Source organism: Argentina silus, assembly GCF_951799395.1.
Source record: "Argentina silus genome assembly, chromosome: 22".
NCBI lineage: Eukaryota > Metazoa > Chordata > Actinopteri > Argentiniformes > Argentinidae > Argentina > Argentina silus.
The window spans coordinates 5,526,572-5,543,530 of NC_139676.1; the positions used below are offsets into that span (position 1 = coordinate 5,526,572).

The 16,959-nt window shown below is 45.0% G+C and overlaps 1 protein-coding gene across 6 annotated transcripts in view; it reads right to left on the reverse strand.

Moving 5' to 3' along the window:
* The window catches only part of pfkpb (phosphofructokinase, platelet b), a 29,089-nt gene that overhangs the window by 4,938 nt on the left and 7,192 nt on the right, over window positions 1-16,959 (reverse strand). For 2 of the 6 annotated variants that reach the window (XM_083693910.1, XM_083693913.1), the window contains 14 exons: window positions 15,961-16,038; window positions 14,235-14,424; window positions 13,422-13,587; window positions 12,891-12,935; window positions 12,631-12,739; window positions 12,311-12,406; window positions 10,887-10,979; window positions 10,467-10,592; window positions 9,438-9,502; window positions 9,040-9,109; window positions 6,713-6,859; window positions 4,864-4,934; window positions 4,491-4,578; window positions 3,211-3,363 (listed from right to left, as the gene is read on the reverse strand). In XM_083693910.1, coding sequence (XP_083550036.1) covers window positions 3,211-3,363; window positions 4,491-4,578; window positions 4,864-4,934; window positions 6,713-6,859; window positions 9,040-9,109; window positions 9,438-9,502; window positions 10,467-10,592; window positions 10,887-10,979; window positions 12,311-12,406; window positions 12,631-12,739; window positions 12,891-12,935; window positions 13,422-13,587; window positions 14,235-14,424; window positions 15,961-16,038 — 1,497 coding nt within the window. Of the gene's footprint in view, window positions 1-666; window positions 820-3,210; window positions 3,364-4,490; window positions 4,579-4,863; window positions 4,935-6,712; window positions 6,860-9,039; window positions 9,110-9,437; window positions 9,503-10,466; window positions 10,593-10,886; window positions 10,980-11,754; window positions 11,851-12,310; window positions 12,407-12,630; window positions 12,740-12,890; window positions 12,936-13,421; window positions 13,588-14,234; window positions 14,425-15,960; window positions 16,039-16,959 lie in introns of all 6 variants that reach the window. The other 4 variants (XM_083693914.1, XM_083693912.1, XM_083693909.1 and 1 more) reach the window with 4 other exon arrangements.

Here is a 16,959-nt window from a genome sequence, read left to right on the forward strand (position 1 = left end):
CCACTTGTGTTTGATATCATTCCTCATTCCGTTCCATGCATTACAATCAGCCGATTTCCACCTCCGCCAGCCTCCACTGGTATATTCCCATGTACATGTGTGCATTCTTCTCTTCCACAACGGCCTCCAGAAGGTCAACTAGGGGTCAAACATCTGTCCTAACAGTTCATGTTTACCAAAATAGTTTTGTTTTTGAAGCAATTCGGCAATTCTGAACATTTCAGTTGTAAACCTCTAGACAGACCCCAGACTACTCAAAATCAGCATAATGATCATCCAGGATTGGTTGATTACTACTACAATCCCATTTCACCTGACTATACTATACTACATTTAACTTCAAAATGTACATACTTAGCTACAGACTGTGCACTCCTCAGTGGAGGCTGGTGTAAGTAGAAATCAGAGGACGGGCTCATTGTAATGCATGGAATGGAATCAGACACATTCCACGTGTTTGATACCATTCCTCATTCCACTGGCATTCCAATGAGCCCATCCTCCCATTTCTACCTCCACCAGCCTCCACTGGTCCGTACTTAGCTACATACAGTACTTAGCTTAGCATACCCCACGTAGCTACACACAGTACTTAGCTTAGCGTACTCCACTTAGCTACATAGCTATCCCCCCTGCTGTGTGAGGCTCCTGTGGGTTCTACCTTACCTCCACGATGGCATTGAGGGAGGTGTCAGCACCGATACTCAGGTCAGTACCAGGGACATTGTTACTAATGGTGGCCGGCAGCATACACATCGGGATGCACAGCTCCTCATGGCTGGACCGGGCATCAAACAGCTGCAGCAGACACTCAAACGCCTGGGGTGGGGTGGTGGTAGGAAGTGTTAGAACCACCAGGGGGAGCCCTTCTGAGGGAACCGAGTCGTAACTACCTACCCTAGTACCTACTACATGTTATTCTACTGTGGTCGTAGCCCGGGGCAAGAGTTTTGCTTCGTTTCCCTTTGTTTCATCCAATTAGTGATGTAATGAAACAAAGTGAAATGGAGATAAGTCCTGTCTGCAGAGGTTGGTGTTCCTCCCCCAGGCACTGACCTAGAATCAGCTGACTCTCCCCAGATCCTAGACTTAAAGGGCCATTTCAAAATGTTTCAACCTCATATTCATGATCTCTGGCACCATACCAGTATTCTACATCACATAGGATGTAAAAATGTTTCTGTTCTATGTAGACACTGGTATAAACAAAATATGAGGTTAAAAAGTGGCAAAGTGCCGCTTTAATCGAAAAATACACAAACTGGCCCTAGATCAGTGCCTAGAGGGCAACTCCACCCTTCTTCCGCAGGGGGCTCTACCACCATAACATGTAGTGCCTGTGTGCATCCTGAAGGTGGCTCTCTCCGTGTGATAGGGTTTTGGCTTTGGCTTCCCATTGGTGAGGATGAGAAACGGGGGGGCGGGATCACGCTTGCTGACATCACAGAGATAGGACATGTACTTTGTTGACATGGAGCGGTGTTGACATGAAGGCAGAGAGACTCGCGGAGTCACAGAGAGACTCACGAGTCAGAGACTCGTGATGCAGCTCGGTTGTGCTGCACAGGGTACGACATGCGTTGCCATTTATGTACACGAGTTGTTATCAAGATGCTGGTAGTTATTTGTCAAGCGTACACATGCAGTCAGATAGTGTTCAAAACAAGATGGAGGTCAGGCCTGGTTCAAGACAACCGTTACACACTATCACTGTCACAAAACTAGATTCTCAAGAAGCGCAAATTAAGATAGTATGCTGCCATATAACTTTATGTAGAAACTTCCCTCAATAGAAGTTCTTCTCAATTCTTTACATTACACACCATTTATTAGTCAAACTAAAAGTATGTGACTATTCAAATCCCTTTCCCATGCTTTAGTGAGAATCTAGTCCCAGTTGGAAACACAAACCAGCTTGACGGGTTAGGGTTAGAACCAAAATATGGGTTAGAAAAGATGTGGCTATCCCCTCTGAAAAAGAAAAAAATGTAAATGTACGACTACTTCTAACTGACGCAATCTCTTCCGTTACAAAAACCTCATCCAGCCTTGTTCCCGTTTAAACGGGTGGAGGAGTGTTGTCAAAAGAGTTAGTGATGTGCTGTGTTGAACCAGACCCGAGGCCAAGCCATCATCTCACGTTGTTTACCAAACAAGCGCAGGCAGAGTGCAGGCAGAGGAAGGAGCGCTGCGGGCTGTCAAACATGCCACGTGACGTCACTGCAAGTGCATGCCCCTTATCAGTCTATCACTTACCTACCGGAGCGCCGGCTGACCGCGAGCTCCGCTCTGACATTTACCAGTAGCAACAACAGGCTTTTGTTTAGAGAACTCTGACTGGAAAACTAGCCCTACCTTAGTCACACAAAGTCAGACTCTCCATGAGTAACATGAGATTTCTGTGTTCCAGGGGAAGGCTGGTGGAGGTAGAAATCGGAGAACGGGCTCGTTGTAATGAGTGGAATGGACGCAGGTTTTTGATACCGTTCCCTATTCCGTTCCATGTATTACAATGAAGGTCCGCTGATTTCTACCTCCACTGTTGGGTTCTGATGAACCCCTACTAGGCCTTGTGTTTAGGGACCTCTGTCTGGAAACCTGCCCCTATTTGGCCTAAGGTGGGTTGATAGGGGTTTGGGAGGAATTCTCCCATACAATGTAAATCATTTTGAGTGTCTGGAAAAACTCTCTCTCTCTATATATATATATATATATATATATAGTAAGGGTATCTCGGGGTAAGGGTCTCTCGCCTGTGTTTTAATTACAAACAATTATTGTTTTGTAACTTTCTACTTTTTCTACAACAGCCGTGACATTCCTACTGACAGTTAACTGTAGCAGCCCTGTCTCCAATGTCTCAGCCTGAATACTTACCCCATCTATTGTTTTTCAGCAGGGCCTGCTAAGCATGTGAAATCAGCTTTTTTTAACTAACTGCTGTTTCTGTTAGACAACTGTTGTCTTTGCAACAGATCGATGGACGACTACTCATTGTATATACATATCTCACTATATCCTTTTAAAAAAAATAAAAACTAATTCCTTACTGTTACATACAGCCAATCGTGATACTGGTAAATGCCAGATAGGGGCGGAGCCTGTGATCAGCGTAACCCCCAGATCTGATTGGCTGGGAGGTGTTCTAATGACACCCCCCCCTCTCTCTCTCTCTCTCTCCCTCTCTTTCTCTCTCTCCGCCAGACTTACGTCAGTAATGGCGTTCAGAGCGGTGTCTGCACCAATGCTGAGGTCAGAGCCTGGTATATTGTTGGACACGGTGGCGGGGACCATGACCATAGGGATACATAACTCGTTATATTCCCTTCGAGCAGCCGAGAGCTCCAGCAATCCCAGGTAGGCCTGCAGGGGGGCGGAGCTAGGTCAGTGCTTTAGAGCGCGGCATTGTGGGTAAATGATAGGGGTGGACAGCAGGGTTACAGCAGGGTCAATTCCATTTCCATTCAGTCAGTTTAGGAAGTAAACTGAAATTCCAATTCCAAATCCAAATTTCCTCTGTTCTTTTCAATTAGGAACATTTAGAAATGGAATTGGAATTTCAGTTTACTTCCTGAATTGGAATGGAATTGACCCCAACTCTGGTGGACAGGGTGGGAGTGGGAGGAGCCAGGGTGAGGGAGCTAGGTCAGGGCTTTAGACCATGGCATTGTGGGTAAAGACAGGGGTGGACACAAGGAATCTAAACAGGAAGCAGGGTCAAATATGTCGTAATAACATGGGGCTAACACCACACTGGGAGACAGATTTTAAATTAAATTTGATTGAAATTTGTCTTCCAGTGCGGTATTAGTTCTGGGTTCTTGTGACACATCTGACCCTAGGTTCTGTTTAGATTCTTTGGGGTGGACAGGGTGGGGATGGGAGGAGCCAGGCCTATCACAGCGGCCCATTGTGACACAGACAGGAAGGAACCACCTCATGGTTTCACACACGGGGATGGAGAGGGACAGACAGTGGGAGAGAGCCTTCAAGGTGCTTCATTTCATTTTGTGGAAAAACAATGTTTTAAGAACACAAAGTATGAAGACATGACGATGACCTGACAACTATACATTAAATTAATGACAAATGTAGTCTGATACTACATTCACACATGAAGACAGATTAAAAAATATATATATTTGAAAATATAGAGCTTACTAATAATTAAATTGAACATACAATACAACATATTGTTTCAAGGGTATAACATCAGTATTAATCCAATATTCTACCTTCACAATAACCATTACGCAATTTCAAACCTACTGTATGGAGAATATATGGACAATTTGACATTGATACTGTAAGTATGTTAATTTTATAGTAAATACAATTAATGTTTACATATGAATGTAATATCATAAATACAACATACTAATACATACAAATAATTCAGAAAATATATGATTGTAGAAAAAAATATTGATTTATAAATATATACATACAATTAATATAAAACACATTTTATACTGTGATACGGTACATACCTCAAACCCACCGATAACAAGTAAAGCATTGATGTTGTGAGTCTTGATCTGTTCAGCAATCTTATCCAGGTGTTTCCCTGGAAGAGTTCTGGAATCAGAAATAAGAATCAATGTTCTGTTCATCTATTACAGTGCACAGTATTTTGTTTCTTAAAGTGGAACTGCTCTGTTGCACAAATGATTGACCTTCGGGATTTCATATCAATGGTAAGCTCACAAGAATGTGCACTTTGAGATTATTCTTGTATAATGAAAAGCGCTTTATAAATGTAATACATTATTAGTAGTAGTAGTATTAGTATTACTATGATTAATATTATTATTAAGCTTCTGCTTTAGGACCGATGCAAGTCTTGAAACCCTTCAATGGTACCTTTTAGTTCCCAGTAGGGACCCCCCCTGTCCGGTCCAACCTCCAACATCTCCCCACTTGATCTCCTTGATCTGTACAAAGACAAAAACACCTTCAACCAAACTACGTCAGATATGACGGAGATTCAGTTGTCAATGCTGACATAAGAATTCATTCTTTTCATGTCAGAGAAACACAAAACAACATACAGTACATTTCTACCATCAGATTGGCAGGGAATGGCATACTTTAAAACATGTATACATGCCTGGTATGACTTGATTATGTTATAGTTCCCCATAACACAGAACAAGCCACATTCCTCCAACAGCATAGTCTGTCAGGCCCTACATGGATGTACTGTAAGCTTCCCAAGACACCATTCCATTATTGTACAGGAAACTAATACAGACCAGATGTGGGCCAAATCCCAAAACGGATGTGCCGCATTTGTAACAGATCTGAACCGTCTTTGCTATCTGGGTGGGTTGGATCATGGCTTGAGTTTGCAGCCAGTGTTTTTCCAACCACTTATCCCTGCCTGGGTATCTTCTCCTCAGTCAGCTTAGTACCATCTAACCAAGGAGAGGAGAGTCTTAGAGCTGACCCTAAGAGGACTAGAGGCTAAGTCCCCTCTCCTCACTGTCCCTGTGCTGCCCTGCCTGAGGCCTGGGGGGCGGGGAGGGGGGGGGGGACTGGGGGTGAGAGTAATTGGCTTACCGTAAGCTTACTGCTGTTTATCTACCATACACTGTCTTATCACTAAAACACTGTCAGAGCTGCAGAAGGGAGAGAGGGGAGAGAGGGAGAGAGGGAGGGAGGGAGGAAGGGAGGGAGGGAGGGAGAGAGGGGAGGGAGGGAGGGGATAGAGGAGGTGAGGGAGGTGATGGAAACTTGAATAGAATCAGTATTTTAACATGTATCAATGTGTGCCTTATGTATCAAATATATTCTTTCATGGTCACCCTGTGGTATCGTTGGGGAGCCTGTAGATCCTCTTGGACCCTGGTATAAGTCACCAGGTTGCATGCTGTAGTATAGACCACAGCTGGTCTAAACTATCATTCATATCTGATACAGAAAGGAAGGCTTTTTGATATTTACAACTTCAAAGGTTTCCCATATAACTTGGAAGGTTTCCAATATGCATGATTGCAATAGGCTGAGAAAGGGAAGACTCCCTCTCCCCAGAAGTATATATAACTGTGTGTGTAACTCAAGATATTTTGTCGAAGTTGTATGCTTTGTATGCTTCACGTCCCAGCCGGTCATTAATAAATCTTGCATTGGATTCAAAGTCTTTGTCCTTTGTTTTCTGCGGGAGGTAGGGGAGGGGAGGGGAGGGAGGGGTGGGGAGGAAGGGAGGGAGGGAGGGGAGGTGTCTTAGCCACTCAGTACAGAGCTGGCTAACAAGGGCAAGGTAACCTGGTGTGTCTCTAGGTCAAGTCTCGTGGCGTTTTCATACACGACAGAATCATGCGTTATCAGCCAGACATACTTGGTATTTTTCCAAAACACACTGAAGTGTCTGACTGATAACACACTATTCTGTTCTCAACACTGAAGGCTACACACTGAATACGCCACAACACACCGAAGGCAGCACACTGGACGCAAACTGAAAAATTTGTTGTGTGCACAGCCTGTTCCCCCGGCTGCACAAAATAGACCAAATAACTGATTAAAAAAAGCAGGAGGAAGATTCTGCAATTTTGCCTTTTCCTAATATTTCAAATCAGTCTGAATGGGGGTAATCAAAGGGCTTCCTACAGTGTGAACACACACACACACACACACGCTCACGGTCATGCATACATACACACACACACACACACACAGCAGGTGAAATCAATGTGTTCATATCCAGTACCTGCCCCTTGTAGAAGCCCTCGAAGCCATCGTTGACGGCGAACATCTTGTGTCCCTCGGTGATGCCCACCCTGACAGCGGAACGCACGGCTGCGTTCATGCCCGCCGCGGGGGCACCCACGTTGAGGATCGCCACGTTGAAGGAGCTCTGACGACCACAGGAGAGTCATCACACACATATTAAGACACACACACATTTAAACATATACACACACACACACACACACACATATTTGAACATACACACACACACACACACAGCCACTTAGACCTAGATACACAGAAAACCATGAATTCACACAACCACTGTATACAGTCCAGTATGATAATCGTGCTTCATACAGAATCACAATAAAAGCCTGCCAAAGCTGTTGTCTCTGTGTAGCATGAGGCATCATGCAGAGGTAACCTCCCGCCCACCCGTGCACAGAGGCAGCTCAACCCACATCCTGCTAGGCCTCAAAAGATGCTTCATCAAATGATCTCTAAGTCCGTTTTACACAGATAACTCGCTCTGCGTAAGTGCTAAATGCCGGAAATCCTAAGCTTCCCCTCCCTAAAGAACTTTCCCTGACTCCCTGGTTCACAGTGAGGATCATGAAGGCCTCGATGTGACCGCATTAGTCCTCCCTGAAGTAATCTCAAAGTAATTCATCTCTTGGTTAATTCAACAAGCACGGTTGTTGTCAGTTGATGGAAACACGTCCCAGACACAACAGCCTTTATAATCGCCACTTCTAGGAGGTAGGCAGGCTGCTTCAGCCAGGAGCATATCAAACACCATTGCTGTGTTCCATTCCAGAAAGTCGTTCCCTCCGATCTCTACCCTCTTCACAGGTCTGATGGAACACAGTAGCTGGATAGGTCCAAGCCACCTAGTCGTCACTGTACAGCTTACACCATCCAGTCTTGGGAGTGAACAAGGGAAGATTAGAGGGAAGAAGTTTCTGGAATGGAACTCGGCCCATGGTACTCCTTTACACAACACTCTAAGGGAAAAAAGAGAAGGGTTTGACATGGGACCAAAAAAGGGTTCCCCCCTACAGGGATGAACCCGTGTTCGCAAACAACCTTTTTTCTCAGAGTGTATGACAAAGGCTATGTAAGCATAGGAGCAGCAGGAGAGTGCTTCTTAGCCACGTGTGTTTGACACAACGTTTGATAGCATTCCTCATTGCATTCCATGCATTTACAATGAGCCCGTCCTCTGATTTCTACTTCCACCAGTAGAAATCACCATCCATAAGCAGAGCCAATGGGGAGGAAGCAATGAGCGTTAAAGCAACGAGAACTGAGAGGTGTCGTTTTGTGGCACTGGTAATGCCCAGGCAGTTGGGGTGACAGTTGGGGTGATTAACTGAAGTAGCTTTCTCTTTATCTAGGAAATGCATTAGTGTTGTGTTTCTTTCAATCATTTGAGACTTAAATGACATTAAACAAATCAAATTATTTGACATTTCAGAACGGTGATAAGAGTTGAAATACTGTATGTCTGAGCGTTGATGCTTCATTGATATATAATGTCACACAAAATGAGTGGGTGACAATCCCTAAAACTAAGAGGAGGTACAGAACAGATAGTTCTATAGATATAATTGCAATTAGTAGTTAGCAGAGAGCTAATTTCTACAGTATGTAGCCCATCAAGACCACTAAAAGCTAAGCTACAGGTAGTCTAGTGTAGTATAGTATGTACATACAAATATTAGTAATAAATATAGGCTAATTAATAATAAATTAATAGGTGGCAATACGTAAACTAAAGGGAGGTATAGGAGGTATGTCATTGCAATTAGTAGTTAGCAGAGAGCTAACTCCTGTGTAGCCCATTAAGAGCACTATAAGCTAAGCTAGAGCTAGTGTAGGTAGCAGAGAACTAACTCTAGTAAGGTAGTAAAAGTACAATTGAAAAGCTATGTTTTGTTTGTACATGATACCGCAGCAATTTATAATCTAAAACAAAGGGGAAGTACACATATCATCGCAATAAGCTGTTGTCAGAAAAGCTAAGTTCTATGTAGCCAAATAGCACTTGAAGCTAAGTTACTGTAGAGCTAGTTTAGTACAGCACAGTACGTTCATAAATGGGGGGTTTCTCCCCGGCCCCCTCCAGAAAGAAACAGTTCAACAAACACACTCTAGCTAGTGTCACAAAAACACCTCAGGAAGACCCACAATGCATCTGTATAGGAAGTACCTTATCCTAACGCATAAAGCTGAGAAACGCTGGAAAGACACAAATATTAGGAAACATGTGAACGTCACAGGAGCAACTTACGACATCAGGTACAACATCATGTCTGTCGTGAGGCAACGGAGGTTACTTACGTTTGGGAGCTCAGAATCAGCTTTACGATAGGAGAGGAGTTTGTAGGTGTTCAAGTTGTTTTCGAAACTCCTGCGAATAAAATATCGATGGAAAAAATAACTGTCATCCAACAAGCCAGCTAAATTCTAATTTAGAATATTAATTTGATAGATTAATATTCAAAGGGCTTCCATTACTGTTCCATTACTGGCTCGCAGTACAAACGTTGTTAAAAGCCAGAAGAAAAATCAATCACAACCTAATGAAACCCTTGATGATTCATTGGCTGAGCACAGATTTATAACTGACAGAGCTGACAAACACAAATGATTCAGGATATTTCAGGATATTTCACTAGAGATTACAGAGAACAGGGAACAGGGAGTTTACAGAGAACAGGGTGAGATAGATAGATTACCTCCCACGCAGTCTCACTGCCTCTTCAAACTTCTTCTCGTCCATGGCTTTCTGGACTTCTTGTGTCTAATGAAAAATAATATAACAAAATCATAATAGGCCTACCTTTCAAATGAATCAATTATATATTTTAATTAGAGGTATGTGTGTGATGATTGTGTGTGTGTGTGTGTGCGTGCATGCTTGCATGCATGCGTGTGTGTGTGTGTGTGTGCGCATAAGTGTGTGTGTGAATGTGTGGATGTGTGCGTGTGTGAGTGTGCGTATGCATGCATGCATGTGTGTGTGTCTCCCCTCTACCAGACTGCTTAGTTCTGGGCTGGTGACACCATGTGGACTTGCCAGCACCATCTGTACCCAGCAGGATGTCTGCACCGTGTGGATCAACACCTTGTGTTAATGTCAGACTAACAGCACTTCACCTAACATGTATACACACTCTGGAGGTGACAGGATGACTTATACACACGCATAATATACTCACACACACACACATTCTCTCTCTCTCTCACACACACACACACACACATTCTCTCTCTCTCTCTCTCACACACACACACACACACGCACACACACACCGTCTCTCTCTCTCTCTCTCTCTCTCTCACACACACACACGCACACACACACTCTCTCTCTCTCTCTCTCTCACACACACACACACACACACACTACACAAAAGGGCGTTATCCACTTAAGGGCCGACCAAACCATAATGTGCTGGCTCAATTATTTCCCTTTTACACACTGTAGCCCTTTCCTGCACTGTTTCAGCTACTAGGGTGGATGCATAACCAGGCCAGCCCAGTACAGCTCAGCTTGGCTTAGATTTGGAATTTCAATTAACTTCCTGAATTGACTGAATTTAAATAGAATTGACCCAATCCCCGGCACGTACCATCTGAACACACTGTGCAGGGGTGTTACACAAACGGAACGTACCATCTGAACATACTGTGCAGGGGTGTTACACAAACGGAACGTACCATCTGAACATACTGTGCAGGGGTGTTATAATAAGGGAACGTACCATCTGAACACACTCCATGAGGGGCAGCCGTACGGCCTGGTTCCCACACAGAGACACCACGCAGGCCGGGGTGCTGGCCGACGCCTCCAACAGGGCCAGGACCGCCTCCACGCCCATACGGCTGGCCTGAGAGGGTCAAAGGTCATTATTCATTAGTCATTATGAATAATATCATTATTCATACTCGGGGTGAACAATGATGATGACTGAACCAAAGAAACAAACCAGAGGCATGACTCAGTTGTTAACAAAAGGTAAACGTCCACAATCATGCATAAGGTTGAGTTATTTAATATAAAGCAGTATAGAGTTCTGGGAAAGCACAAGATGAATGCTATCTATTATGTATTATTAAGTATATCAAAGAAAACCCAATTCAGAGGACTATAGACTTGAATAAAAGTGACAGGTGAAACTCACCAGGATCCTGTCAAAGGCAGAGGGCGTTCCTCCTCTCTGGACGTGGCCCAGGATGGTCACCCGGGTGTCGAACCCCAGACACCGAACCACAAGCTAGGGGAGGGAGGGAGGGAAGGAGGGAAGGAGGGGGGTACGGGAGGGAAGGAGGAACGGAGGGAAGGATCCAGTAAGAGTCAAACAGAAAATCCAGACTGTAACTATGGTAACTGTAAACCTGCTGTATTGAGTGGTCTGGTAAGCATCGAGTGAAGGATTGCAACATCAAACAGTTCAGCATGTTCAACTATGTTATGTTCAGCAACGTTACGTTAACGTATGTTAAAAGGAGAGGGATGACAATGTCAGTGACAGAAGAGGAAAACACAAGCACTGGTCACATGCAACACACTTCCACTCGTCAAGTGTGTAGTTACATGTCAATTCTGTTCTCGTCGGAACAGAGAGCATGATGACGACACTTAGAATGCATGGAAAAGGCTAAGAAAAGGCCTCACAGTGGATGCAGGGGGAGGCTGGTGGAGGCAGCCATCGGAGGACGGGCTCACGGTAATGCACGGAATGGAATGAGGAATGTGTATCAAGGAATGGGATCGTTCCACCACACGTGTTTGACAATGAGCCCGTCCTCCGATTTTTCGACGTCCACCAGCCTCCCCCTAAGTGGCGGGTTGAAAACACGGAGGGGGGGCGAGTTGTTAATGTGTGTGAGAGAGAGAGAGAGAGAGAGAGAGAGAAAGAGAGAGAGAGAGAGAGAGAGAGAAATGAAGACCACCATGTTACCACAACACAGCACAGTGGAGGAGGAAGAGGAAGGTGGAGCACAGTCAGTCCAGGGGGGCTGGGCTGGGGGGGTCCAACAAATACTTACTTCCTTGATTTTGTCAGTGGTGATAGGCTTGTTGTAAGAGTCTATCGCCCCCTCAGCTACTATAATGATATTCAGACGTTTCTTACCGGCTCGGTTCTATAATAGGAACACAAACACAAGTACAGATATGTACAGTACAAGAGAGAAAGGTTTTTGCATTCGGCTTTTCCAGGAAGCGTGACCTCATGTTTTTGTTTTTTTTAAGAAACAGCTGCATCATCTGCCTTCCGGGAGGGGGGACGGGGACGAGAGAGATGGGAGAGAGACAGAAAGAGAGAGAGAGAACATCTTGCAAATTTCAGTTTAACCCTGACCCTCTTTCACTCCATTTCATGTGCTAGGCATGGAGCTAGTGCATCATTATTTCAGAAACAGCCGTGTCATGCCTTCCACAGAGAGAGAGAGAGAGAAAGAGAAGATCTGTCCATTTCTCTCCTCTCTTTATCCCTCATTCCATTGAACGTGTTATTCTCTGCACCTACATGACCTGCTTGTGGTTTCCCCTTCGTTCCTGAGTCAGGGTCAAGGGTTCAGGGGTCAAGGGTACCGTACTCACATCCTTGACTTTGTCAGAGGTTAAAGCATTGCCTTGTCTGTCAATGGCTCCTTCGGCAACTATAATAATATTCAGACGCGAACCTCGGGATCGGATCTGGTCAAGGACAAACACACTGCAGGGATGAACTCTGTTGGTTTAACTATGGTTGAAATGGCATATCATCGACAGGAATTAGAAGTTCTCAATGGGTCCCTACATGTGTATAATGCAGTTGGTTAACAAAAAGAGACAGGTTTTCCAATGTCACATAGTGTGTGTGTGTGTGTGTGTGTGTGTGTGTGGGTGTGTGTGAGTGTGTGTGAGTGTGTGTGTGTTACCTCAGACAGTTTCTGACACATCTGTTCCTCCCAGCCTTCCTCAGGAGGCATCTCAGGAATCAGGACCCAGTCAGCCCCACAGGCTAGAGCACTAACAAGGGCTAGGTACCTACACACACACACACACACACACACACACACACACACACAAACACACACATTTTCACATGGAACAATTCCGCAGAGAGCAAATACCTAAATCATGAGTACTGTGTATACTGTCTACTCATAATGGAAAACAGCATAAAATAATATCTTACCCACAATGCCTGCCCATGACCTCCAGCACAAAAGTCCTCTGGTGGCTGAAAGATACGAGATGTTGAGATGTCAGGAATACATACCATACATACATCGTGTCAGGAATACATACCATGCTAAACGATTGAGATGAAGATGTAGCATTCAAAGACATCGCTATCTATCGATCCAACCGTTATTCTAATTAGGTCATGCTGCATTCAAGTGCATTTTAGAAACTCTGACATTTCCGACTCAAGAGTTTCCCCACTCGGAGCTATCTCAGAATTAGCCACTAGGGAACTCCTATTTTAGTTTTTAAAAAGGAACGAAGGAAAAGGAAAAAAAGAAAAAAGAAAAGGGAGGATGATTTCTACCTCCACCAGCCTCTGTTCAAGACCCACCCTGGCCTTACCAATCTCTCCTCTGTCCTGCAACTTGTCAGCTTTCCTGTCTCCATACAGACACAAAATGAAAGGTGGGTGAATTCCACCCTTCCAAAAGAAAAAGAAGGAAAAAAAAAGAAAAAAAAAAAGAAGAAGTGCCAGTACCTCTGTGCCGTGGTCATGATGGCGTCCACCACCTCGATGATCCTGTGCAGGGCGGAGTCTGTCCCGATGGTCATGTCGGTGCCGCAGAAGTCGTTGTCGATGGAGCCCACCATGCCCACGATGTGCAGCTCCGAGTGGGACTCTGCGGCTGCCTCGCTGATCAGCCCTGGACACGGGACACACAACGCATGTGACACATGTCCCAGCCCGGCGATGTCCCACACAACGCACGTGTCCCGGGCCTACTGTATATAGATAAATCTATATATTATTTTTAGATTTATTTATATATATAAATATTTTTATTTTTTATTTTATATATTATTATTATTATTATTGTTATTATTATTATTGTTGTAATTTATTAGAAATTGTGCAAGCAATTCTATCTTATAGAACTTGAATTCTATCTACTGTCCCAATTTCAAAGCTGATCTATCGTAAAAATTGTACTGTACTGTGTCAAACTGTACTGTACTGTCTAATGCACGCGCATGAGACACAATGGCTTAGCAGACATTTATCATCAATATTTCAGAACAACAAGAGAAATGCAACACCAGTTATCCAATAACAACCAAGCCAATGGATTCATCAGTGGAACCATTCTCTATCCAGCTTAGCCTCACTGAGATCAAATCTTTTTGGTTCAAGACAGCCATTCAGTGGACGAATGTAGGAAAGTTGCCCACAGTCGAGTCTCACTAAGACAAACTCTCCATAAATGACTGACTCCTCCCTTCACTCCCACTCCCAACCAAGAGAGTTTAGATTCTTGGTTCTCAGATTATTCCACAGCCCCCAGCTCCTCACCCTGTTGTATGAGCTCCTCCAGCAGACCGCTCCACTCCTCCCTGAAGAGGTTGGCCCCCGTCAGGCTGCCGTCCCCCCCGATCACACACAGGTTGGTGATGCCGCGCTGCACCAGGTGGTGGGCCGCCTTCAGACGACCCTCGTGGGTACGGAACTCCTTACAGCGGGCGCTGCCAATGACCGTGCCACCCTGACAGAGAACACATGAAACACAGAATAAAGCGATGACTGAGAAATTGAACTGGATATATCTTGTAAACAGTTATTTCATTTTATTTATTTATTTGAATATAACAATTATTTATCCCGGTTAGTTGAGATATAATCTATTTTTGTTGTTTTATTAACTTTTAATATGGATTTATTGTTGATTTTACTGTTTGTATTTTCACTGTACGGAGTACAGAACTTCATCTGACCTGTATGTGAAGAAAGTTTGTTTGTTTACCAGACAGCATTGTCAGGTTTGTGAAGTATTCACAGTGACAGCAGCGGCCCCACCCGACAGCAGCTGTCTGCACCCGACAGAATACAGCTGAGCTCAACTGTCACTTGCCATTTCTAAATTGTGAGCCTGAGGCCTAGGGCTATATTTTATCGCCCTAAAAAAAAACAGTCTTAGTGCAAACATGGGCGCTGGCGGCAGTACTCGGGGTGGGGGGGTCTGAAATATTATTGCTATTTTCAAGGCCAGAATCTTTCAGCTCAACTGATGGCACTTGACCTGACCGTTGTCTTGAACGTTCCTGTATGAACGCTACTCCACCCTCCTGTGCACTGACAAGACAGCGTCTCAGCAAATTTCACTTGTTACCGCCGATACACACAAATTGTCAATACTGTACGCCGGTGTTTTGGACCTTTGTCTGTTTTGCACCGTCTGAAAACAGAGTCCCATAGACTTATATATAATCCTGTGTTCTTATTCTAATTCAGCACCCAAAATGATACAAACAGTGGATTGACTAGATTAATCATCCATGAACTAAATGGGGGGCAAGCCAATGATTGTGAAAATATGTTTTAAATGAGTTAATCTAATATCGCTTTAACCTTTGCATACACTATACAGCCTGTGTTAAGAATGCTAACAAAGCCAGATTATGTAGCCTGAAGACACATAGTCACCAGTGAGCTCCCTGCCCTCCCTACGTACCGCCAGTCACCAGTGGGCTCCCTGCCCTCCCTACGTACCGCTAGTCACCAGTGGGCTCCCTGCCCTCCCTACGTACCGCTAGTCACCAGTGAGCTCCCTGCCCTCTTTACGTACCACTAGTCACCAGTGGGCTCCCTGCCCTCCCTACGTACCGCTAGTCACCAGTGGGCTCCCTGCCCTCCCTACGTACCGCTAGTCACCAGTGAGCTCCCTGCCCTCTTTACGTACCACTAGTCACCAGTGAGCTCCCTGCCCTCTTTACGTACCACTAGTCACCAGTGGGCTCCCTGCCCTCCCTACGTACCGCTAGTCACCAGTTGGCTCCCTGCCCTCCCTACGTACCGCCAGTCACCAGTGAGCTCCCTGCCCTCCCTACGTACCACTAGTCACCAGTGAGCTCCCTGCCCTCCCTACGTACCGCTAGTCACCAGTGAGCTCCCTGCCCTCCCTACGTACCGCTAGTCACCAGTGAGCTCCCTGCCCTCCCTACGTACTGCTAGTCACCAGTGAGCTCCCTGCCCTCTTTACGTACCACTAGTCACCAGTGAGCTCCCTGCCCTCTTTACGTACCACTTGTAACATGCTGGAGACACTTTCCCAGGAGGCCTCCTCGATGTTGTCCCCTCCATCTACCATGCCTTGGTAACCCTGCATGGGGGAGAGAAACACATATCAACATGTGAGTGTGTGTGTTTGTGTGTGTGTGTGTGTGTGTGTGTGTGCTTGAGAGTGTGTGTGTGCTTGCGAGTGTGTGTGTGTGCGTGTGCGTGCACCCGTGTGTGTGTGCGCATGTGTAAACGTGTTTTTCCACCGAGGAACATTCTAGTTTATATAAACGTATCATAATGTAACAGTCTGGCCCTGCTCATTCATACAGAACAATGACAGGACAAACACAGTCTTAACACACGCTAAATTAGTCCCTAACGTGGTTATAATGTTATACAATATTCTCTTGAATTACAATGACGTTATGATGTAACAATCGTTGCTTGTTGCTACGTACAAGGACAACGTCCCAGGCCATAATGACACCCCCATGAAGACAGACACTGTTATAATGTCACAGCACACTGTTTCTAAAAGCCTCATGAGCATGCCACTGCATCAGGGGAGGCTGGAGTATAACTGAACACCATGCAAAATGTATTTGGCCCAATATTGATCCTAATATTCCAGACTCTGAGGCGTGTTCCTGAAATAGTGCATGTTCTCATTGCCTGCTGTGTACAGTTGCATGCGCAATGCACACCAGGGGAGGCTGGTGGAAGTAGAAATCGGAGGACGGGCTCATTGTAATGCATGAAATGGATTGAGGATACAAAGTTTGATACCATTCCTCATTCCATGAATTATAATGAGCCCGTCCTCCGATGTCTACCTCCACTAACCTCCACTGCTCTGCAGCACACCAGGGCTGAAAGAGGAAGGCTTGGTAATCCAATTACACAGACATTGAAACCAGAGAGCTCCAACTCTCCTCATCCACTCACATACACAACAGCACAGGCAACAGTAGGCGTCTTTAACCCCGTTCACAGAGTGTGACCACCACAGAGATGGTCAAAT